General features: G+C 46.0%; 1 protein-coding gene across 3 annotated transcripts in view; it reads left to right on the forward strand.

The window, feature by feature from the left end:
• The first annotated feature begins 288 nt into the window (after positions 1-288).
• Positions 289-25,848, forward strand: part of LOC119863821 (uncharacterized oxidoreductase YjhC-like) — an 84,183-nt gene continuing 58,623 nt past the window's right edge. Inside the window, exons 1-3 of one of the 3 annotated variants that reach the window (XM_038422776.2) lie at positions 289-402; positions 2,018-2,134; positions 25,382-25,466. In XM_038422776.2, the coding sequence (XP_038278704.1) occupies positions 2,042-2,134; positions 25,382-25,466 (178 nt within the window). In that variant the 5' untranslated portion in view covers positions 289-402; positions 2,018-2,041. The remainder of the gene's footprint in view (positions 403-2,017; positions 2,135-25,381; positions 25,467-25,848) is intronic. The other 2 variants (XM_038422772.2, XM_038422775.2) reach the window with 2 other exon arrangements.

A 25,848-nucleotide genomic window follows, 5' to 3' on the forward strand; every position in this document is an offset into this window, starting at 1 on the left:
CCACCGCCCTGCCCCGCCCCCGCCTGGCTGACAGCAGAGGAGGCTCGGCCCGCGCCCGGGCACAGCAAGCACCGGCCGGGCCGTGTCCGCCCGTAATGCCCTGAGCCTGCCACCGCGGCGCGTCCGCGAGAGGCGACAGGGCCGCAGGTGGCGGGTCACTACAACAATCAATACGGCTTCCCGTTCCGGACGTCAATTGGACAGCCACAGCCCCGCCCAGTCGGCGGCCACGCCCTCTCTGTCGGGCAGTCCGCCCCGTTGGCTCAGCGGCAACCAATGGGCCCCCGAGCATGCCGTGGCGTCCCCCCTGATTGGCTGCCGGCACTGCGCGAGCTGCCGGCCGGCGGGTCCTTCGGGCGCTGGGGCTTCCGGTCAGTGGGGGCCTCCGGCTCCTGTCGCGGGGTGAGTCTCGTGACCCCGGCGAGCGGGGCCTGGTTCGGCTGGGCTGCCGGCCCGGGGGGCGGGTCTCTGACCCCCCCGCCCCTCAATTCCCCCCCACGGGGCTGCCGGGTCTCTGACCCCCCGCCCCTCAATTCCCCCCACGGGGCTGCCGGGTCTCTGACCCCCCGCCCCTCAGTTCCCCCCACGGGGCTGCCGGGTCTCTGACCCCCCGCCCCTCAATTCCCCGCCACGGGGCTGCCGGGTCTCTGACCCCCCGCCCCTCAATTCCCCGCCACGGGGCTGCCGGGTCTCTGACCCCCCGCCCCTCAATTCCCCGCCACGGGGCTGCCGGGTCTCTGACCCCCCCGCCCCTCAATTCCCCCCCACGGGGCTGCCGGGTCTCTGACCCCCCGCCCCTCAATTCCCCCCCACGGGGCTGCCGGGTCTCTGACCCCCCCGCCCCTCAATTCCCCCCCACGGGGCTGCCGGGTCTCTGACCCCCCGCCCCTCAATTCCCCCCCACGGGGCTGCCGGGTCTCTGACCCCCCGCCCCTCAATTCCCCCCCACGGGGCTGCCGGGTCTCTGACCCCCCGCCCCTCAATTCCCCCCCACGGGGCTGCCGGGTCTCTGACCCCCCGCCCCTCAATTCCCCCCCACGGGGCTGCCGGGTCTCTGACCCCCCGCCCCTCAATTCCCCCCCACGGGGCTGCCGGCCCGGGGGGCGGGTCTCTGACCCCCCGCCCCTCAATTCCCCCCCACGGGGCTGCCGGGTCTCTGACCCCCCGCCCCTCAATTCCCCCCCACGGGGCTGCCGGGTCTCTGACCCCCCGCCCCTCAGTTCCCCCCACGCCCGGGGGGCGGGTCTCTGACCCCCCGCCGCTCAATTCCCCCCACGGGGCTGCCGGGTCTCTGACCCCCCGCCCCTCAATTCCCCCCACGGGGCTGCCGGCCCTGGGCCCGGGGGGCGGGTCTCTGATCCCCCGCCCCTCAATTCCCCCCACGGGGCTGCCGGCCCTGGGCCCGGGGGGCGGGTCTCTGACTCCCCCCCTTAATTCCCCCCCATGGGGCTGCCGGCCCGGGGGGCGGGTCTCTGACCCCCCGCCCCTCATTTCCCCCCACGGGGCTGCCGGCCCTGGGCCCGGGGGGCGGGTCTCTGACCCCCCGCCCCTCAATTCCCCCCACGCCCGGGGGGCGGGTCTCTGACCCCCCGCCCCTCAATTCCCCCCCACGCCCGGGGGCGGGTCTCTGACCCCCCGCCCCTCAATTCCCCCCACGCCCGGGGGCGGGTCTCTGACCCCCGCCCCTCAATTCCCCCCACGCCCGGGGGCGGGTCTCTGACCCCCCGCCCCTCAATTCCCCCCACGCCCGGGGGGCGGGTCTCTGACCCCCCGCCCCTCAATTCCCCCCACGGGGCTGCCGGGTCTCTGACCCCCCGCCCCTCAATTCCCCCCACGGGGCTGCCGGCCCTGGGCCCGGGGGGCGGGTCTCTGACTCCCCCCCTTAATTCCCCCCCACGGGGCTGCCGGCCCGGGGGGCTGGTCTCTGACCCCCCTGCCCCTCAATTCCCCCCACGGGGCTGCCGGGTCTCTGATAAGGTTTAACCTAGATGATTCTAAAACATTGTCTTATTTCTAGTTCCAGGTAGATAACTGAGCAGAGATGCCTCCTTCTGTAACTGTTCTGATCATTGGAGCTGGATGCCGGGGAAAACACTACTCTTATTTTGCTGTGCATTTTCCCAATCGAATGAAGGTAAAGATGTCATATGCTGTCAACATTTTTCAAGGGGTCATGTGTCTTATGGTTGTTAATTTGAGCAGAGTTCTTCTTGAATTGCAGCAATCGCCATATAAAAGGTGAGGTAAATTACTTTAAGTGTTTGAAAGTTGTTAATGAGAAAACAGATCTTTCCCTAGTATCTTATTATTTTATTGGTTCATAACTCATGACAGCAGGAATTTTAAGTTTGAAACAGAGCATTCACACTGCATTGTGTTAGAAAAGTGATGGTTGTCGACTACTATATTTACCTTCTGAAAGTGCTGTATTGATTGTGAGCACTATGTTGTTTTTTCCTTAAGTTTAAAGTTCAGAATTGCAGGTAGAGCCACTGTGCATGCATGCGCTGCTGGGGAACTGCAGCCTGTTTTTAGAGAAGGTTAAGCTGGAACATTTACAAGCAATCTGACAAAACTGAAGTGGGACTCTCTTCCCTCCTCTTTCACTATCCTGCATGAGGGTGGTGTTTTGATTTAGATCACACTTGCTAAAAAAACACGTCCCCTTTGGGCATTTGTGCTTACCTGCAGCAGTTATAGGTCCGACTGCAAGTGAGCAATTGGTGAAGGAGAAAAAGAACAAGGGACACAGAGCTGGTGTTCAATTGCACTATTAGAAAAATGCTTGACATCATATTCTTCAACTATTAAATTACATTGAGCACAGTCTAAAGAAGCTCTTGACTAAGTCAACAGTAAACTTGAGACTTAAAGGCCAAAGTCTGGGCCCTGCCCACAGCACCGCCTTAGTCTGTGGTATAGTATATGCGGGTTTTGGCCGGTGGATCTGAGAGCACCCTTTCCAACAGCTAGCAGTGGTGTAATTATCCTCATATCCCTTTAAAGCACCAATAGAGATGGTGATAAACAAGGACATTGAGGAGCAGAGGTCTAATCCCAGCTCCTTGTTAGACACCTCAGGAGCCTACTCTGCCATCATGCCCTCTTAAGTTTAACTGTGTCAGTAAACCAAACTTTGTTATACAAATGCCAGATTGCCCCCCTCTATCATGGTACTATGAGAATGAGATTTTCTGCACTTAGTTTTTGCTCTGCTGTCCACTTCTGATTAGTGCTGACAGCAGTGAGTGGTGGTGGAGTGACCATGGCACAGGATTCTCCTGTGCAGCAAGGTGCCTGCAGTTGTTAGCTCTTCCTGCCAGGACTGTGGCTATTTTCAAGGTGTGGCGCTTGCTAATCTTACTTGTGGAATGTCCCACTGATCTTCTTAATCACTTCTTTGGGAGGGGGCAATGGCATGCAGAGACCCTAACCTTTGACACATGCTGTTTAACATACAGTCAGTTGCTAATAAGACAATTGCCACCTGTATTCTGGTAATAGATAAGATGCTTGGCCTTTCATCCGCTCATTATACTCCACACCTGAACATAGCCATTATTTGGACAACATACCCCCATATCTCAATGTCTGTACTTTGACCCGTTAAACTTTTACCCCCAATCGGGGAGATTGCAGATTATGTATTCCTTACGCCACCCGCTCCTAAACTGAATTTCGCACTCCTTGATAATCTGTACCTTATTCCCTGATAATCAGAAACTTCTATGCCTAAACTCTGTACCGTTTTCTTTTTACTTCAACATTATCTTAATAAAATTACTAAAATAAGATGGAGGATCCTGTTAGTCCTGTGACGACTTGGTTTGCTCTAGTGGAATAACTAGTGCAAATGTAAGCCTCAGGAGGATCAGCAAGAGTTTGTGACTATGGCTTTTGCCTCTGCACCTTGCGGGGTCCCAGAGCCCGGACTCTAGACTGAGATTGAACATCTACACTGCAGTTAAAAAGTCCTGCAGCCTGAGCCCTGTGAGCATGAGTCAGATGACATGGGCCAGCTATAGGTGTTTAATTGCAACATAGACATAAACTCAGACAGCAATGACAACTATTTGTGTACTAGAAGAATGTTTTCCATGGTTGGTTAAAGTCAGTAACAAGACTTCAGACCCATTATTACAAGAAACTGTTAATGATTTTCTTGTTGAGGGCAACAGGCTGTCCAAGGTCTTACAAATAGCTGTTTGATTTGCTCTAGAAATTCACCAACTATATCAGTCTTGAATTTTTTTTAAATGAAAGATTGAGAAGGTGGTGGTGGGTTTGGTTTTGTTTATAGTTGCACTAAGCTCAGTCAATTTCCAGGATCCCTATCAATCTGGCTTTACATCTGGGAATGGAAGTGACAGTATTGTATTGACAGTTGATTTCTAGTAAGATGCCAAGCTGATTCTACTAATTATTTTTGCCTTTTGATGCCATTTACTACTGAGGTTTTTACCCTTCTGTAGATTCTTGTAGGGATAGACAAAATGACCCTTTAGTGGTTCCTTCCTCCCTCTGTACAAGATACAGAGGATAGCGTTGGGCAACTGCTGCTCCTTCCCTAGGGCTCCTGTACAGAGCGTTCTTGATGCCCCTCCTGTTCAATGTGTATGTGAAGTCACCTGGGGAAATGGTGTAACATTTTGGGCTGAAGTATCATCACTATGATGTTGGTGATAGTAACTAGAGGAGAGAGTCTGGTCAATGTCCATGCTAATTGAGTGGGTTTTGCCTACCTCTTGCCAATATGCTTTGCAGGTCTCTGGCAGGCCTATTTGGCCCATTGCTGTTACTGAATTCTTAGTGCTTTTGATCACTATGCCTGGCCAGATGGTTATGATTGCTCCACTCATGTGGACTTGGTGATAGTTGCACATGTCTGTGACGCTATATGGAATATGGGAGACACATTATGATATTGTTGATACCAATATTATAAAGTTGCAAGGAATCTTACCAGATATGCCATGTGAGATATCTGCGAAAATGTTACCATTTGCCATGTTAATCTTGTTTATATGTTTGTATCACCTTTGTATGGTAAGTTATAGATATATGGGGTATGTGTAAAGAAAAGGAGTACTTGTGGCATCTTAGAGACTAACAAATTTATTAGAGCATAAGCTTTCGTGAGCTACAGCTCACTTCATCGGATGCATTTGGTGGAAAAAACAGAGGAGAGATTTATACACACACACACACACACACAGAGAACATGAAACAATGGGTTTATCATACACACTGTAAGGAGAGTGATCACTTAAGATAAGCCATCACCAGCAGCGGGGGGGGGGGGGGGGGGGAATGAGGAAAACCTTTCATGGTGACAAGCAAGGTAGGCTAATTCCAGCAGTTAACAAGAGTATCAGAGGAACAGTGGGGGGTGGGGTGGGGGGGAGAAATACCATGGGGAAATAGAAAAGGAGTACTTGTGGCACCTTAGAGACTAACAAATTTATTAGAGCATAAGCTTTCGTGAGCTACAGCTCACTTCATCGGAATGCATCCGATGTAGTGAGCTGTAGCTCACGAAAGCTTATGCTCTAATAAATTTGTTAGTCTCTAAGGTGCCACAAGTACTCCTTTTCTTTTTGCGAATACAGACTAACACGGCTGCTACTCTGAAACATGGGGAAATAGTTTTACTTTGTGTAATGACTCATCCATTCCCAGTCTCTATTCAAGCCTAAGTTAATTGTATCCAGTTTGCAAATTAATTCCAATTCAGCAGTCTCTCGTTGGAGTCTGTTTCTGAAGCTTTTTTGTTGAAGGATAGCCACTCTTAGGTCTGTGATCGAGTGACCAGAGAGATTGAAGTGTTCTCCAACTGGTTTTTGAATGTTATAATTCTTGACGTCTGATTTGTGTCCATTCATTGACAAATCAGACGTCAAGAATTATAACGTTCAAAAACCAGTTGGAGAACACTTCAATCTCTCTGGTCACTCGATCACAGACCTAAGAGTGGCTATACTTCAACAAAAAAGCTTCAGAAACAGACTCCAACGAGAGACTGCTGAATTGGAATTAATTTGCAAACTGGATACAATTAACTTAGGCTTGAATAGAGACTGGGAATGGATGAGTCATTACACAAAGTAAAACTATTTCCCCATGGTATTTCTCCCTCCCACCCCACCCCCCACTGTTCCTCTGATATTCTTGTTAACTGCTGGAATTAGCCTACCTTGCTTGTCACCATGAAAGGTTTTCCTCCTTTTTCCCCCCCCTGCTGCTGGTGATGGCTTATCTTAAGTGATCACTCTCCTTACAGTGTGTATGATAAACCCATTGTTTCATGTTCTCTGTGTGTGTGTGTGTGTGTGTGTGTGTGTATATAAATCTCTCCTCTGTTTTTTCCACCAAATGCATCCGATGAAGTGAGCTGTAGCTCATGAAAGCTTATGCTCTAATAAATTTGTTAGTCTCTAAGGTGCCACAAGTACTCCTTTTCTTTTTGCGAATACAGACTAACACGGCTGCTACTCTGAAACATGGGGTATGTATGTGTTTCAAAACTTATGCTCTGTTTCTGGGTGACACCCCCAGACAGATTGGCATCAGAATTGCCTAGCCTGTTCGATGGCTCATCAGGGGTCATCAGCTGTATAGTGAACCCATTGAAAGACCAGGGACTACACCTGATAAGTCAGCAAGCCACGTAGGGGGCATGCCTGTGGACAAAGAACTCTAAGGCTTTGCCATGTGCTGTGATGCTTGTGTTTGGAACAAAGGAAGCACAAACTTCATGGGAAAAGAATATAAAAGGCAACTGGATCATCTCCATTTTGTCTTCAGTCCTGCTTCTTACCTCTGGAGTAACTCTTCTACAAACTGACTCTGAACAAAGAATTGAATGACCCATCCAAGCTGTAGATGTGTTCCAGAGGGACTTTCAAGCCAGCAAACTCACCAATACTGCGAAGAACCTGATATATGGACTTTGAAGTCTTTGTATGTATGTAGCTGCTTTACCATTTAACAGCTCTCTTCTTGTTCTTGCTTTTTTCTTTATAATAAACCTTTAGTTTTAGATGCTAACGGACTGGCTGGCAGCCTGGTATTTTGGGTAAGATCCAACCTAATATTGACCTGGCAATGTGGCTGACGCTTTGGGATTCAGAAGAACATTTTGTATAGGGAGAAGAGTTTTTAAATAACTCCTTACCTTACTGCACCTAGGTGCTGATTGGGAGCAAGAGAACTGGAATGCAATAAGGGGGCTGTTTGGTTTCTCTTTTTGCTTCTGGATAACCAGTGTGAGGATCAGAAGTGTTACCGGGCCTTGAGACCAGCCAAGGAATGAGCCTAGACAAAGGTCGAACTAGAACAGCACCAAAGTTTATTTATTGGCATTGAGCGAAACTTGTGTTATATGGCTGTACTCACATTATGCATCACATTATGCTGGCAGGCTGCAGGCACGGGTGCAGATAGATTTCAATTTCGCAGGTGGCTGAGGCTGGCTAGGCGACAGATGCTTGGAGGTCGGCTGTGAGGCAACAAGAATCCCTGAAGTCCCCTTAGATCCGTGGGAGGGCTCTACTGCTTCTGGACTGGTCCTGAATTTAGCATGCTGTTACGTTTCCTTGTTGATATCCCTGACCTGGCTGCCCGTCTCAAGATTTATACCTTCACCAAGATAATACCATGGTTCCATAAAAGGTGATATTTGCCTCTTTGTTTTGCCATTGGCTGTTACTCACTCATACTGTCTCACTCATTCCTTATATAAATAGATTACATATGCAGAAGCATGAATACAATTGATTATATAGAGCTATGCAGCTTTAAGCAAGCATCTAACATCATTGGGGACTTTCCGCTGCTCGTGACTTTGTAATGGCATAACAGGAAACTGTGCAGACTGTACCTGAAAGTGGGGGTGGGGGTGCGCATCCAGCTACAAGAAGCACAGTTTATATGACTGGTTGGGGAGTTTAACTTCAGTGTTACCCACCAGTCTTGGGAATATCTGCTCTCCCTTTGCAGCTTTCCCTGACCTTGGCATTTCCAGTGAGGGCTGCTCCAGGCACCTGTGTGCCACAACATCTTTGACATGCTTCCAGGTCCAAATCAAGTTGGTCAGGTTTTTTTTTTTTTTTTTAAACCTTGAATGATCTGGGATCAAGCTCTCTGAGAGACCTCTTGTACTATACTCCATCACAGCAATGGAAATCATTTGAGATACAGTTGTTCTCTGGAGCCTATGGGAGGGTGTCTTTGGTAGAGGGTCTTCACCTTTTGAATTTGCTCCACTTGATGGTTCAACGTCAGACTTAATTATCTGATTTGACATTCGGTTGGTTTTGTTTGCTAGCTTGGTTTTTCTTTTCTTTTTCTTTTTTTTTTTTTTTTTTTTGCAAGTTAAAGATAGTTTCCTACAGGAAATGGTGTGGTGTTTTACTCAGTCAAATTTTAAATACCCCAAATGATGTGGCTTTAATGGGGAGATACTTCTACAACCTATTAAATATGATTGTGAGGAAGTTTTTCCTGAAATTTAGCCTAAAATTTTCTTTGCTAGGTTTCCTTTCCTGACTCCTAGGTTTAAGTGTTTGCAGTGTTTTGAATATGTAAAATGCTGTGTTTATTTTTATTTTATTGTTGCTAATAGTGACCCCTTGATTTAGGCTTCCAAAACGTACTCATTATGAAAGATTTTTGTGGCCTCTTTCTGAGGAAACACTAAGCCCTCCATTGTGAGCAACAGGTCTTTGGAATTTGGCATGGGCAAAACCCTAGGCTAGAGATGTGCCTTTCACTTGTCCAGGGTGGATAAAAATTGCTGATTTTATTTAAAAAAAAAATGGGGGGGTGTATTTAAATCAGATTTTTAAATTTGAATATTTAAAATTAAATTTGAAATTGTGATGAACTAGGGTAAGTTCTTAACTTACTATAATAATTTATTGTAAACTTTAAAAAATTAAGCAATATGTTTTTGTTAAATTTTAAAGAAAGTCGAATCTCTGAACTGGTGCAAGTTGCTAGCTAAACACTTGAACTAGAATTAGCTGAAGTGCTAAACCAGCTTTTAACAGCAGTAGCCTTTTCTGCAAGTGTGGAGAGAATATTTTCAGTTGGTGACTATAAGTCATTCAAAGAGGCCAGTGGGAGCTGAAAAAGCAGAAAAGCTTGTTTCCTCTTCCAGTCTATGACTAAAAACTAGTTTTGAGAGGACATCTAATAGTTCTAAAATCTTGAAGGATGTTTCTGGTCATCACAATCAGTTTAATTCATTAACTACAGATGATACTTTGTTTAATTAATCATGTAGTCTTAAATGCAAAACGTGTTTTGATAAACATTATTCTTAAATGTGCGATACATAAGAGACTATTTTTATTAGTTAAATTAAAATTAAATTGCTGGGTTTTTTGTATGTTTTAAGTGAATTTGAATTTCACCTTGAGAAAAATCACAAGTAAAATAATTAGGGCATGTCTACACTACAAAGTTAAGTTGACGTAAGACAGCTTATAGCGACCGAACTATGGAAGTGTACCCACTGCAATGCTCTTCCTGCTGCTTTAACTCCCCTGCTACACCGACCTGGATGAGAGGCAGAGCTTTCTGCAACCTAGTTAGAGTGAGGCAGTATCTGTCTACATGTTGCTTATGTTGCCTTAAGTGGCTCCAGGAGATGTCCTGCAATGCTCACTGTGACCGCTCTGGTCACCATTTTCAACTCCGCTGCCTTGCAGCCAGGTAGAATGTCCCATCCCCTTTAAAGCCCCAGGAAGTTTTAAAATTGTTCTTCCTGTTTGCTGGGCATGGAGAGCTCACCTAGCAACTGCCCAGCTGACGGCTGGCTCCAGGCAGCAAATGTGCTCCTGCCTGGAGTACACGGCAGATGGTGGATCTCCTGGGTCTGTGAGGAGAGGAGGCTGTGCAATCACAGTTCTGCTCCAGCCGCAGAATTTTGATATCTACGGCAAGGTTGCTTGGGGCATGGTGGAGAAGGGCTATGGCAGGGACTTGCTGCAGTGCAGTGTACAAATCAAGGAGCTGAGGCAGGCATACCAGAAGGCGAGGCAGGCAAATAGACGCTCTGGTGCGGAGCTGCAAACATACTGCTTCTACAGGGAGCTGCATGCCGTCCTTAGCTGCGAGCCTACCTCTACCCCCAAGAGCCCTGTGGGTACTTCAGGACTGGAGTTGCTGGCCACCGGAGTGAACACAGAGGATGACGTGTTGGACGAGGAAGTGGAGGCGGAGGAGAATGGGGGACAGGCAACAGGGAGATCCAGTGGCATGGAGAGCCAGGATCTCCTTTTGAGTCCTGAGCAGTCTAGCCAGTCCTAGCAGTCCAACCCTGGCAAGCCAGATGCAGGGGAGGGAAGCTCTGGTAAGCACTCTTCTTCAACACTGCAGGGATACATCTGCTCATGTACTGATTTTTTATTTGGGCTACAAGAGGTAGTGAAATAACCTGTGCAGAAACAGTTGCTATCTGCTTCTCATTCCTCTGTACAGCTAGGCAGAGGGGGCCCTGCGGAAGCGTTTGTTTATGCACAGTGATGTCCCATGAATCCTCCATAGAGATCTCTAGGAAAGTTTCCTAGAGGTAATCTGCAATCCTCTGCTGAAGGTTTTTTGGGAGGGCTTTGTTTCTTCCCCTGTGGTGGCCACTCAGCTATTACTCAGCAAGCACCATAGCAGCAGGGCAGCAGTGTACAGTCCCAGTCTGCGGCTGGACACTTGCAGCCTCTATTAACCTCAGGAGTGAGATGTCGGCTGCAATCACCCCACCTGCGGATAACAGTGCCAGTATTCAGTACAGTAGCCTTATGCATTGGTACTGATACCCGAGGGGTACCACCCCTCCCCTCCACACACACATCTTTGTCCCAACTCGCTTTCCCCTGGGCCATACTCGCCATGGCTGGGGCTACCACCATGCTGTGAGTGCGCCAAGGGAAAGTGAGAAAGATGCGCTTGTTCCTTGTTTGGATCAAGGGTATAAGTGCACTGACAATAACACCTCTGTCTATTGTTTCTTTAGCAGCTGCAGATGTGCCCTTGACAGTCTCCTGCAGACCTGCTGATCACCTCTCTCAGATAAGGAGTAAAGCAGTTATATTCAAGGAGGTGCTGCAGTTGTCTGGTGCTTCAGATTGTGAGCTGAGAGTATGGAGTGAGGCAATCAGCAGGATATAAAGGATGGTTTTGCCACAGTGGGGATTCCTATCTGCGCTGGGGTGACAGATGATATGCATATCCCTATCTTGGGTCCAGACAACTGTGCCACAGAGTACATCAACAGAAAGGGCTACTTTTGTATGGTATTGCAAGCGCTGGTGGATCACCAGGGACATTTTACTGATATCCATGAAGGAATGTCAGAGAAGGTGCTTGATGCATAGATCTTTAAGAACACAGGCCTGTTCAGAAAGCTGCAAGGAGAGACTTTCTTTCCAGACCAGAGGATTATTGGGGATGGGGAAATGCCACTAGTGATCCTGAGAGATCCACCCTTGCTCCCATGGCTCATGAAGCCGTACATTGGCCACCTTGGCACCATCAAGGAGCACTTCAGCAGGTGCAGAATGACTGTTGAATGTGCCTTGAAAGGCCACTGGTGTTGTCTGTTCATAAGATTAGATCTCAGTGAAAAAATATTCTTATGGTTATAGCTGCCTGCTGTGTGCTTCATAATATCTGTGAAGCAAAGGAGAAGTTTCTGCCACAGTAGAGGCTATAAGAAGAGCTCAATGGGGAGCTATATGGCTCAGGGAGGCTTTGAAAGACCATTTTAACAATGAGCTATGGTAGTATATGGTGGTATTGCGTGCCACATTGGGGTTTTTTTTTTTTTTGCACTTCCATATAAACCTTGTAATGACTGCTTTTTGTTGTTATTGTAGTAAAACATTGCAAATGCACCTATTACTATTATATGTGAATGTCGTCAGCCCAAACCACCATGTGGTGTGAACTAATAAAAATGAATGAAGTTTCCATATATAGACTTTTATTCCAAACACATGCAAACAGGTATACTGTAGAACCTCTGAGTTACGAACACCTTGGGAATGGAGGTTGTGAATAACTCTCAAAATGTTCGTAACTCTAAACAAAATGTTTTGTTTTGTTCTTTCAAAAGTTTACAACTGAACATTGACTTAATACAGCTTTGAAACTTTACTATGCAAAACAAAAATGCTGTTTTCCCTTTGCTAAACATAAACTATTTAAAAGAAAAATAAAGTACTGTACTGTATTTGGTTTGGGTGTTTTGGGGTGGTTTTTTTGTTTGTTTGGGGGTGGTTTTTTTTTGGTCTTTGCTGCTGCCTGATTGCATAATTCCGGTTCCAAATGAGGTGTGTGGTTGACTGGTCAGTTTGTAACTGCAGTATTTGTAATTCTGAGGTTCTACTGTATTTATAACTGAATGATATTTTATAAGTACAGGGAAAATAATCTTTAAAGGGGAGAGAACAGTCATTTTTACTTCACAAACACATACACAGACCATGTCTCACAGATCAGTGTACGTGAAGCTGTGATTGTCTATATTCTTCCCCTGGAGTGGAGTGGTGGGGTATTGCATCAGCCCTGCACACCATATGGAATGTGGGGTGGGTGTGTGTAATGATGCTGGTTCTGGCAGGACCCAACTGAGAGTGCCAATTCAGGACAAATTACTTCAAGCAGGGCAGTTACAGCCCAAGCTGGGGTTTCTATGCACACCAAGGCAAAGCAAACCAGCCAAACAGAGAAGACTTTGGTTTTACCCCACTGGCTAACCACAAGTCACACAAGCAATTCCCTTACACTCCAGTTTCCTAGTATCACCACTCGTTATGGGGACAGATGAAAACCAATACCCCAGTAAAAGAAAAAAGGTTCTCTCGATCTCAAAGGACCAAGCCCCAGACCCAGATCAATATACGAAGCAGATCTTATCCACAAATCATGCTGTTGCCAATTCTTTAGGATCTAAAATCTAAAGATTTAGTCATAAATGGAAAAAAGGTATAGATGAGAGCTAGAATTGGTTAAATGGAATCAATTACGTACATTAATGGCAAAGTTCTTGGTTCAGGCTTGCAGCAGTGATGGAATAAACTGCAGGTTCAAGTCAAGGTCTCTGGAGGACATCCACAAGCTGGGATGGGTCTTTCAGTCCTTGGTTCAAAGCTTCAGTGTAGCAAAGTCCCTCCAGAGGTATGAAGCAGGGTTGAAGACAAGATGGACATGAGGCATCAGCCTTTTATTGTCTTTTCCAGGTGTAAGAACTCCTCTTTGTTCTTACTGTGGAAAATTACAGCGAAATGGAGTTTGGAGTCACATGGGCAAGTCCTTGCTAAGTCACAAGGCATATCTGCCTTCTCTCAATGGGTCAGGTGTATAGCTGCTGGTCCTTAATGGGCCATCAAGCAGGCTAGATAGAGCTGACACTAACTTGTGTGGGGCATCACCTAGAAGCATAGCACAAGTTTGAAATACAGACAGTATAGAGCCAATATTGATAACTTTAACTACAAAAATGATACACACGTACAGCATAATCATAACCAGCAAACAATAACCTTGTCTTAGACACCTTATCTGACCCCCTTTATACAAGATTTGGTGCCACTACAGGACCTTGGTTGCAACAATGATCTATACGGTCCCAGATTATGTCAATAATATCACAGCGTGGATGTAAGGAGGTCCCAGAATGCAGTTCTCTGTTGGCTGCAAAGGGAGGCGAGCATGGATCTGTTGAGCTTGAAGGTCATAAGAGTCTCCAGAATGTCTGTTTGTTGCTTGAGAAACACTGTCATCTCCTGCTGCATGTCGCTCTCCATTTCCCACACTTTTCTCCAGTATGCACTATCCCTGTCCATTCCGTCTGCGAACATGATCCTCCAAGCCCTCTGCTTGGTATCCACAGCACCAGAGGCTTTCAGGATCTCTTAGAACATGTCATCCCCTGTCTTCTTCCTTCTCCTTATCTGGCTGAGCTTTTCTGTGGGTGTGCATGGAGAGACCCTTAAAGCCATGTTTCCAGCTGTAAAAGCTACATTAGGGCTGTCAAGAGATTTAAAAAAATGAATCATGATTAATCGTGCTAAACTACAATAGAATACCATTTATTTTAAATATTTTTGGATGTTTACTACATTTTCAAATATATTAATTTGAATTACAACACAGAATGTAATATGTACAGTGCTCACTTCATATTTTTAGTACAAATATTTGCACTGTAAAAAACAAAAATTGTATTTTTCAGTTCACCTCATACAAGTACTGTAGTGCAATCACTTTATCATGAAAGTTGAACTTACAAATGTAGAATTATGTTAAAAAAACTATTAATAATAACACAATGTAAAACTTTAGAGCCTACAAGTCCACTCAGTCCAACTTCTTGGTCAGCCAATCACTCAGACAAGCAAGGTTAGTTACAATTTACAGGAGATAATGCTGCCCGCTTCTTGTTTACAATGTCACCTGAAAGTGAGAACAGGTGTTCGCATGGCACTGTTGTAGCTAGTGTTGCAAGTTATTTACATGCCAGATGCGCTAAATATTCATATGTCCCTTCATGCTTCAACCACCATTCCAATGGACGTGTTTCCATGCTGATGATCGGTTCTTCTTGATAAAGATCCAAAGCAGTGCAGACTGACACATGTTCATTTTCATCATCTGAGTCAGATGCCACCAGCGGAAGGTTGATTTTCTTTTTTGGTGATTTGGGTTCTGAAGTTTCCGCATCAGAGTGTTGGTCTTTTAAGACTTCTAAAAACATGCTCCACCCCTCATCCCGCTCAGATTTTGGACAGCACTTCAGATTCTTAAACCTTGGGTTGAGTGCTGTAGCTATTTTTAGAAATCTGCTGTGAAATTGTTCTTAAAATGCACATGTGCTGGGTCATCATCCGAGACTGCTATAACATGAAACATATGGCAGAATGCAGGTAAAACAGAGCAGGAGACATACAATTCTCCCCCCAAGGAGTACAGTCACAAATTTAATTGATGCATTTTTTTATTGAGCATCATCAGCATGGAAACATGTCCTCTGTAATGGTGGCCGAAGCATGGAAGGGGCATACGAATGTTTAGCATATCTGGCTTGTAAATACCTTGCAACGCTGGCTACAAACATGCCATGCGAACACCTGCTCTCACTTTCAGGTGACATTGTAAATAAACGGGCAGCAGTATCTCCTGTCAATGTAAACAAACTTGTTTATCTTAGCGATTGGCAGAATAAGAAGTAGGACTGAGTGCACTTGTAGGCTCTAAAGTTTTAACTGTTTTGTTTTTGAGTTCAGTTATGTAACCAAAAAAATCTGCATTTTTAAGTTATGCTTTCATGATAAAGAGATTGCAGTTCAGTACTTGTATGAGGGGAATTTAAAAATACTATTCTTTTGTTTATCATTTTTACAGTGCAAATATTTGTAATCAAAAATAATAGTATAAAGTGAGCACTGTGAACTTTGTATTTGATGTTGTAATTGAAATCAATATTGAAAATGTAGAAAAACATCCAAAAATAAATTTCAATTGGTATTCTATTCCTATAAGTGCGATTAATCGTGATTAATTTTTTTGAATTAATCACGTGAGTTAACTGTGATTAATTGACAGCCCCAGCTACAATATACAGAAGTACTGTTGTGAGTGTATTCACTCCCCTTGATCCCCTTGATCCACAAGATTTACAAGCACTACATTCTCTTCTGCTTAGGATTCATAGAGCACAGCGGCAGTCCCAGCCATGGTGAGTACGGCCCAGAGGGTAGGGGGCAAGATGGCACAATAAGGGGGGAAATCACGGGCATGAGTACATGTGGATAGGGCAATTGCATTGAATACTGGCACCGTTTTCCACAGGCAGTGGTGACTTTAGCTGATATCTCACTCTTAAGGGCACGGAAGCTGAAATGGAACAGCTCCTGCACCGTGTGACTGCAGACCAGGTCCATATGCTGCTAGTCTGTGTGCTGCAATGATCCCTGCTGAAGTAATTGCTGAGTGGCTTCGGAGAATGTCCTACCACTGCGGAAGAAATAAGGCCACTCTCCCCTGGCAGAGAATTGCAGACTACCTCTGGGAAAATTTCCTCGAGATCTCTCTGGAGGATTCACGGGACATCCCAGTGCACATACAAACCATTCCACAGGGACCTCTCTGTGGCCTGGGGTAGCCCTCACTGGAAATGCTAAGGTTATGGCAGACTGCAAAAGGGAGAGCAGATACTCCCAAGACTGGTGGGTACCACTGAAGTTAAACTCCCCAACCAGTCACACAAACTGTGTTCGATCCCTCACACTGGTTATCAAGAAGCAAAAAAGAAACCACATAGCCCCCTTTATTGCATTCCAGTTTTCTGGCTCCCAGTCAGCACCTAGGTCCAGTACAGCAAGAAGTTATTTTAAACTCTGCTCACATATACAAAATGTTCTTCTGACCCCAAAGGGTCAGCCACGTTACCAGGTCAGTATAGGTTTGGAGCTTACTCAAAATACCACACTACCAGCCAATCCTTTAGTGTCTAAAACTAAAGGTTTATTATAAAGAAAAAAGAACAAGAAGAGAGTTGTTAAATGGTAAAACAGTCACATACATACAAAGCCTTCAGAGTGCATGTATCAGGTTCCTAGCAGTATTGGTGAGTTTGCTGGCTTGAAAGTCCTCTGGAACACATCCACAGCTTGGATGGGTCATTCAGTTCTTTGTTCAGAGCTTCAGTGTGTAGAAGAGTTACTCCAGAGGTCAGAAGCAGGAACAAAGACAAAACAGAGAAGATGCAGCTGCCTTTCTATATCCTTTGCCATGCGGCCCGTGCTTCCTTTGTCCCAAACACAAGCTGCCCAGCACCTGGCTTGGAAGCCTCAGCGTTCTGTCGGTCAGCAGGTCCCTGCATGCCTTGCGGAGTCATAAGGGAATCTGCCTTCTCTCAATGGGTCAGTTGTATAAACTGATTGTCCTTAATGGGCTATCAAGCAGGCTAGGCAGTGCTGCTGCCAAACTGCCTGGGGGTATCACCCAGAAGCATAGCACAAGTTTTGTAATACAGACATACATACGTATCTATAACCCAAAATACAAAGGTGATACAAACACATAAATGAGATTCTCATATCTGGCAAATTATAACATTTTTGCAGATATTTTACATGGCATATCTGGCATAACTCATTGCAATTTTATAATATTGGTATGAATAATATCCTAAAGTGTCCCCCAGATCCCATACAGCATCACACCCTGTGCCTAGCTATGCAGGGAAATGAGAAGCAGATCATGACTCTACCTCAATTGGTTATTTCACTACCTCTTTTAACACGATTAAAAAAGAGTAAATGAACAGATGTGTCCCTTCAATATCAAAGCAAATGTCACACTTATCAGCGGTTCCTTTCCCTGCCTCAGGCACGCTTGTGCTGGACTGTAGGGACTGGCTAAAATGCTCTGGAGTCAAAAAGAGGTCCTGGCTCACTGCGACACTGGATCCCCCGGTTGCCTGTATTTCATTCTCCTCCTCCTACTTCCTCCTCCAACACCTCATTCTCAGGGTTCACTCTGGTGGCCCATCGAATCATAGAACTGGAAGGGACCTTGAGAGGTCATCTAGTTCCCTGCACACTCGTGGCAGGACTAAGTATTATCTAGACCATTCCTGACAGGTGTTTGTCTAACCTGCTCTTAAAAATCTCCAATGATGGAGATTCAACAATCTCCCTAGACAATTTATTCCAGTGCTTAACCACCCTGACAGGAAGCTTTTCCTAATGTCCAATCTAACCTCCCTTGCTGCAATTTAAGCCCATTGTTTCTTGTCCTATCATCAGAGGTTAAGAAAAACAAATTTTCTTCCTCCTCCTTGTAACAAGCTTTTACATACTTGAAAACTGTTATCATGTCCCCTCTCATTCTTGTCTTTTCCAGACTAAACAAACCCAATTTTTTCAATCTTCCCTCATAGGTCATGTTTTCTAGACCTTAAATCATTTTTGTTCCACTTCTCTGGGCTCTCTCCAATTTGTCCACATCCTTTGTGAAATGTGGTGCCCAGAACTGGACACAATACTCCAGCTGAGGCCTAATCAGCATGGAGTAGAGCAGAAGAATTACTTCTCGTGTCTTGCTTACAACACTCCTGCTATTACATGCCAGAATGATGTTCGCTTTTTTTGTAACAGTGTCACATTGTTGACTCATATATAGCTTGTGGTCCACTATAAGCCCCAGATCCCTTTCCGCAGTACTCCTTCCTAGGCAGTCATTTCCCATTTTGTATGTGTAACTGAGTGTTCCCTCTGAAATAGAGTACTTTGCATTTATCCTTATTGAATTTCATCCTATTTACTTCAGACCATTTGTTCTGGGCCAAGGTGCTCGAAGCACCACAGGCCTGGTAGAAGTACTCTGAGAAAAACGAGGCTTACACACAGCTGTGAGTTATTGGCTTTATTGAAGGTTAGTGACCCACCCACAACGGGGACTCCAAGAGTTGCTGTCACGGAGGCGGGGAACCCAGCACACTGGAGCTTTGCCTGGGACGGAGTCCAACGTAGGGGCAGACAGTCAGCGTTAATAAGCATTACAGAAAAACAGCTCATGAATATAAAATTAGGTGCTTCTTAAAGGGGGGCTTTCTACTACCTGGCGAAGGGCCATGCAAAGCAGCTATGTCCCTCAAGAACTATCTATATCCTGCAATAACACAGCAGCTGTGTCCTTCAAGAACTATCTCCTACAATAACAAAACAGCTATCTATGTCCCACAGTAGCCTCTCGGCTTGAGAAAGCGAAAGTCTTCGCTGTCCCTAGCTAGGCCGTAACAAAGTCTTCCGCAGTCCCCTACACCATTTCTTCAGTTTGTCCAGATCATTTTGAATTTTAATTCTATCCTCCAAAGCACTTGCAACCCCTCCCAGCTTGGTATCATCTGCAAAGTTTATAAGTGTACTCTGTACACCATTATCTAAATCATTGATGAAGATATTGAACAGAACTGGACCCAGGACTGATCCCTGCGGGACCCCACTCATGCCCTTCCAGTATGACTGTGAACCACTGGTAACTATTCTTTGGGAATGGTTTTCCAACCAGTTTCACACCCACCTTATAGTAGCTCCATCTAGGTTGCATTTCCCTAGTTTGTTTATAAGAAGGTCATGCAAGACAGTATCAAAAGCTTTACTAAAGTCAAGATATACCACATCTATCGCTTCCCCGCCCATCCACAAGGCTTGTTACCCTGTCAAAGAAAGCTATCAATTTGGTTTGACACGATTTGTTTTTGACAAATCCATGCTAACTGTTACTTATCACCTTATTATCTTCTAGATGTTTGCAAACTGATTGCTTAATTACTTGCTCCATTATTTTTCCAGGTACAGAAGTTAAGCTGACTGGTCTGTAATTCCCTGGGTTATCCTTATTTCCCTTTTTATAGCTGGGCACTAGATTTGCCCTTTTCCAGTCTTCTGGAATCTCTCCCGTCTTCCATGACTTTTCAAAGATAATTGCTAATGGCTCAGGTATCTCCTCAGTCAGCTCCTTGAGTATTCGAGAATGCATTTCATCAGGCCCTGGTGACTTGAAGACACCTAATTTGTCCAAGTAATTGTTAACTTGTTCTTTCCCTATTTTATCCTCTTCTGATCCTACCTCATTTTCACTGGCATTCCCTATGTTAGACGTCCAATCACCACCAGCCTTCTTGGTGAAAACAAGAACAAAGAAGTCATTAAGCACTTCTTCCATTTCCACATTTTCTGTTATTATTTCCTCCCCTCATTGAGAAATGGACCTACCCTGTTCTGGGTCTTCCTCTTGCTTCTAATATATTTGTAGAATGTTTTCTTGTGACCCGTTATGTCTCTAGCTAGTTTGATCTTGTTTTGTGCCTTGGTCTTTCTAATTTTGTCCCTACATACTTGTGTTATTTGTTTATATTCATCCTTTGTAATTTGACCTAGTTTCCATTTTTTGTAGGACTCTTCTTTGATTTTTAGATCATTGAAGATCTCCTGGTTAAGCCAGGGTGATCTCTTCTCATACTTCCTGTCTTTCCTATGCCATGGCATAGTTTGCTTTTGTGCCTTTACTAATGTCTCTTTGAAAACTGCCAACTGTCTTCAATTGTTTTTCCCCTTAGACTTGCTTCGTATGATTCTGACTCCTCCAAAGTATCCACGGGATCCTTGGGGGGTGGGGGGTGGGGGTGGGGAGGGTTGCTGCAGAGGATGGCATGCAGCTCGTTGTAACAGCAGCATGTTTGCAGCTCTGCACCAGAGTGACTGTTAGCCTCCCTTGCATTCTGAGATACCTGCTGCAGCTCCTTGACTTTCACGTGGCACTGCTGCGGGTCCCTCACGTAGCCCTGTGATGTTCCCTGTGTTGTCTGGACCAGTGATCAGCTAGGTCCCTCCAATCCTTGACCCTGGGAGCCAGTCTTACCCTGCTCCGCTTGGGAACCCCCACTCCTGGGCTGTTCACGCACAGCCTCTGGCATGTCAGCGCTCCTTGGATTGTGCAACCAAATGACACTAGCTAATATCTCTGGTCCCAGACACAACCCTAGGAACCTTCATCTTGCAGTGTCCAGTTATGCCCACTGGACCCTGTAAGCTTATATGAGTTGGTTAATTTAAGAAAGAAATTGATATGTACCAGGCTTGTTATCCCAAGGGGAGTTTCTGACATGCTTCAAACCAAATGCATTGCTTCAGGTAGAATAAGCAAACAGATGTATTAACTATAAAGATAGATTTTAAGCGATTATAAGTCAAAGCATATCAAGTCAGATTTGGTCAAATGAAATAAAAACAGAATGCATTCTAAGCTGATCTTAACATTTTCAATGCCCTTAAACGTAGATGTTTCTCACCAAAGGCTGGCTGGTTGCTTTTCAGCCAGGCTCTCCACTTTGATCAGCGCTTCAGTTGCTTGGTGTGGTGTCTGTAGATGTAGCTGTTTCGTGGCGTGCAGGAGGCTCTGGGGGCAGTGGGGAAGAGCAGGCTCAGAGGAGGGAGTGGGAGGGGGTGGAGTGGGGGCAGGGCCTTTTGGCAGAGTCAGGGGTTGAGCAGTGAGCACCCCCCGGCACACTGGAAAGTTGGTGCCTGTAGCTCCAGTCCCGGAGTCGGTACCTATACAAGGAGCCGCATATTAACTTCTGAAGAGCTGCATGTGGCTCTTGAGCCACAGCTTGGCCACCCCTGGTCCAACAGATTCTTTTGTTGCTGCCCAGGCCAGTGTCCTTTGTTCCTGTGAGGCTAGGCTGGGCTGGGTTTGTCCCATACCTGTCCTGATGAGGTGTGAACTGCCTCTCTGCTCTTGGAGAGTTTTTGTCTGGGCTTATTTTAAGCCATGCGGATACATTTTCAGCCTCATAACTATATACATAAAATTACAGCCTATAACATTACTGTAACAGTTACTATAACATCACTATAACTACAATGCTCAGTGCATCATGAGCCTTCCGAAGACACCCGGCATGACAGACTTTGCATTGCATACCACACAATTATTTTACAAGGATGAACATGGGGGTGCTGGGTGTTCCCCCGAGGTACAGAGTGTCACCAGCCCTTCTTGGCCATGCCCTGAACAATCTGCTCATCGATATCAACATTTCTATGGCTGGATCAGAGGTTTGCCTGCATAGCCTCTTCTCCCCACAGACCCAGGAGCTCCACCACTTCCTGTGTACTCCAGGCATGAGTATGTCAGCAGTGTGGAACCGGCATGATCAGCTGGGCAGCCTGAGCTCTCCAGACTGAGCAAACAGGAAAGAGAATGTCAATAATTCACGGGCCTTTAAAAGAGGAAGGGTAGGCTCGTATGTATCTGGCCAGAGGACAGTGTAGTTCAAAACGGTGACCAGAGCGGTCATGGTAGGGCACTGTGGGACACCTCCGGGAGGCCAGTAAAGTTCACTAAGTAATGCAGAGTCTATACTGACACTGCATCAACTTGACTACGTCAACCTAAGCGCTGTGCCTGTCAGGGAGGTGGAATTATTAAGTTGGTGTAGTACAGAGGTGGGCAAACTATGGTCTGCAGGCCACGGGACCATCCCGCCGAGCCCCTGAGCTCCCGGCCAGGGAGGCTAGCCCCTAACCCCTCCCCCACTGTCCCCCCTCCCCTGTAGTTATGCCGCCGCGCGGGCAGCACAGCTTGCGCCCCCATCTCCCAGGCTTTCCAATAAGCCTGTCCTGCCGCTCTGAGCGGCCTGGTAAGGGGGTGGGGGGGAGGGGGTTGTATTAGGGGCAGGAGGTCCTGGGGGGCAGTCAGGGGACAGGGGGTGGTTGGATGGGGCAGAGGTTTGGGGGGAGCGGTCAGGAGACAGGGAGCGGGGGGAGGTTGGATAGGGGGTGGGGTCCCTGGGGGAGCAGTTAGGGATGGGGTTCCTGGGAGGGAGCAGTCAGGGGACAAGGAGTGAGGGGGTTGGATGGGTTGGGGGTCCCAGGGGGCCTGTCAGGGGATGGGGGTGTGGATAGGGGTCGGGGAACTGGGAGCAGGGGGGTTGGATAAGGGGTGGGGTCCTGGGGGGTGGTTAGGGGCAGGGGATCCTGGGAAGGGGCGGTTAGGGGACAAGGAGCAAGGGGGGTTGGATGCGTTGGGGGTTCTCAGGGAGGCAGTCAGGGGACGGGAAATGGGAGGGGTCGGATAGCAGGCGGGGGCCAGGCTGTTTGGGGAGGCACAGCCTTCCCTACCTGGCCCTCCATACCGTTTTGCAACCCTGATGTGGCCCTCAGGCCAAAAAATTTGCCCACCCCTGGTGTAGTGGGTGAGGTACTTCAGTGGGAATAACATTTTAGTGTAGACACTTGCAGAGTTAGGTTGATGTAAGCTGCCTTGGGTCGACCTAACTGTAGTGTAGACCAGGCCTAAGTGCCTTTCCCAGACCTGAGGAAGAGCTCAGTGTAGCTCAAAAACTTCTCTATCACTAACAGAAGTTGGTCCAATGAAAGATATTACCTCACCCCACCTTGCCTCTCTACTATTCTGGGACTAACAGGGCTACAACAACACTACATACAAGTAAAAAACTAATCACCTAGTAAATAAGAAATGCATCATTCACCATTTTCTGACATAGTAAAAAAGTACAAATTATGAATCTGAATAAATGTAAGTTAAATTATATAATTGCTTAAATAAATTGATATGATATATCCTCCTGGTTAGCAAAAAGAAATACCTGATTTAATGCAAAGGTGATACTTAGTTGTAAATCAACATGTTTTAATACTTACCAGTCAATGAGAATTCTAACTAGCCTGATCCGCGCCATCACCACAGAAGCCCTCGCACATACTTCCCTGGGAATGCCTGGGAGTTGCTGGGAGCAGCTGTAGTGGCTGGAAGTGGGGAAAGAGTTGGGCTAGGGTGGGTTCCCCTGACCACACCACCTCCCAGGTCAGCACATGTCCCCAGTGGCCCATAATCCTGAAGCTAGCAGTCTTCTCTTGCTGCCAGCTAACCTAGGCAAAGCTTGTGCTACAGGACTAGCTAAAGTTCAGGGTTCAAATCCTATTGATGATTATGCAGTTGTACATAATAGAATTTGTTTTTATCTTTTAAAAATATCTTATGTATTGACATACAGGGAAGGAGGGAACTCTTTAGGTTGCCAAATTATGCACTCAGATGTTAAAAAAATCTCAGACCTATGGCTGCCTGGGCAACCTTAATTTGTCCCCCTTGTGTGTATGCATTCTGATCTTTAACTACGATGATAGCACACGATTATCATAGGGTACCTGTCTCCATCACCTACTCCTGAGGGAATTCTGCACATCAGACGACATGCAGAATTCCTCTGTCTCACATAATTTTGTATTTTCCTGCATAAAGTACATTTTATCTCAGAAGTGCTGCAGTTTTGCCTTTTGCCCACCAGAAGCCGTTGTGGTGCCGAACAGCCGGCTGCATTCATGCCGGCTGGTCTGGTGCCAGAGCAGCTCCTGGTGGGCAAAAGGCAGGACTGCAGAACTTCTTAGGCAAAATGAAAAGGAGTACTTGTGGCACCTTAGAGACTAACAAATTTATTAGAGCATAAGCTTTCGTGAGCTACAGCTCACTTCATCGGATGCATGAAGCTCACATGTAGCTCACGAAAGCTTATGCTCTAATAAATTTGTTAGTCTCTAAGGTGCCACAAGTACTCCTTTTCTTTTTGCGAATACAGACTAACACGGCTGCTACTCTGAAACCTGTCATTAGGCAAGATGTATTTTATGCAGGAAAATACAAAATTCGATGCCCAATGGTGCAGAATTCCTTCAGGAGTAGAAGTTGATCACAGCACCCTGCATGCGGAACCAGGTTAGGGCAGAGTGGGGAACACAGGACTGCTGGGGGGGTCACAGACTGGGGTTCGGAATAGCTAGTGGGGGGGGGGGAACAGACTGGGGAATGGGCTCAGGAGCTAGTGGGCTGACAGTGTTGAGCCTGGGGATGGGGGTGGGAGGGCTGCTGAGACCGATGGGGGTGCAGGGACAAGGGCAGACATGGCTGACTGAATGGGAGAGGCTTGAGGTCAGCCAGGATCTGCATGGGGGAGGCTTCCCAACTCCCCAACAATCCCACCCCCCATTCCCCCAAAAATCCATCACACCCAACACCTGCCAGGTTCACTCCTAGGCTCCTTCCCTCTTCCTCTGCTCCTCCGTTACCCCTGACTCCCCCAAGCCTTTTCACTGCTTCTGACAGGTGCAGGAAATACAGTTCTGTATTGTAATTTAAATGAATTACACAAAGTTCTGTATTAATATGTCTAGTAAGGAATCTATTTGTAAAAAAAAAAAAATTACCAGAATCTTTTGGGGGGGGGAGCGGGGAGGTCTGTATTGTTACATACATACTTGCTGACAGATATTTTGAAATAAATTAGCAAAATAATTGAAACTGGCATGATTATATTGTGTTATTTTCACAAATAAAATATGCAGACTTTTGCAGAATTTTCAAATATTGTGTGCAGAATTTTTAATTTTTTGGCGCAGAATTCCCCCAGGAGTAACCACTGCACAAGATAGATGCATAGGGGAGCCAAATTAAGGTTACTTGTGTGACTGAATCTGACATTTACTAACTTTTGGACGTTTAACTTTATAACCACGAACTTGGTTTTTTGTATGTAATCTTAATTATGCTGCCCTAAATAATTCCTCTTCCTCCTTTATGTGTAAACCCTATTTTACTTGTAAATTATTATCCTCTTCCCATATAGCTGTTAAACCAGGTTGTATTTAGTTCCTGGAATATTTTCATCTTAGTCAACGTCTTCATCTGCCTAATCACTTTGTTGCTGTTCTCTGAATTCTTTTTGTTGACATTTTTCTGGTATTGACACTCCCACAGCTGTTTGCAGAACATAACAATATTCTTCTTTTTTTAGGTAGTTGGAGTTGCAGATCCTCATGCTTTCGCTAGAAATGACCTTCAGAAGATTCACTGCATTGACAAGAAAAATGTATTTAATGGTAATATTTGCCTCACTGTCTTGTTCTATAAGCCATATTATGAAAGACTAAATTAATTAAATATATTTCTATATATCCAAACACACATATTAGTTTATAAGGAGTGCCTTTTAGGACATACATCTGTGGTTTGTATTTATGGAATATAATTTTATTTTGTATTTAAAAAAAAAAAATAAAAAAAATGCCCATTCAAGGCTTTGAGCAGTCTTGACATAGTTTAAAAAAACTATAACTTCTCATCTGTAGAAGGATGATGTTCCCTTGGTGACTATACATGTTAGAGCAAAATTACTTATAGTGGATCATAGAAACAACCACTGTTGCCATATTTAGGTAATCTGCTCATGTCTTCCTTTTGTGACGTTTTATTCTACAGTAA

Source organism: Dermochelys coriacea, chromosome 11 (genome assembly GCF_009764565.3).
Source record: "Dermochelys coriacea isolate rDerCor1 chromosome 11, rDerCor1.pri.v4, whole genome shotgun sequence".
NCBI classification, from domain to species: domain Eukaryota; kingdom Metazoa; phylum Chordata; order Testudines; family Dermochelyidae; genus Dermochelys; species Dermochelys coriacea.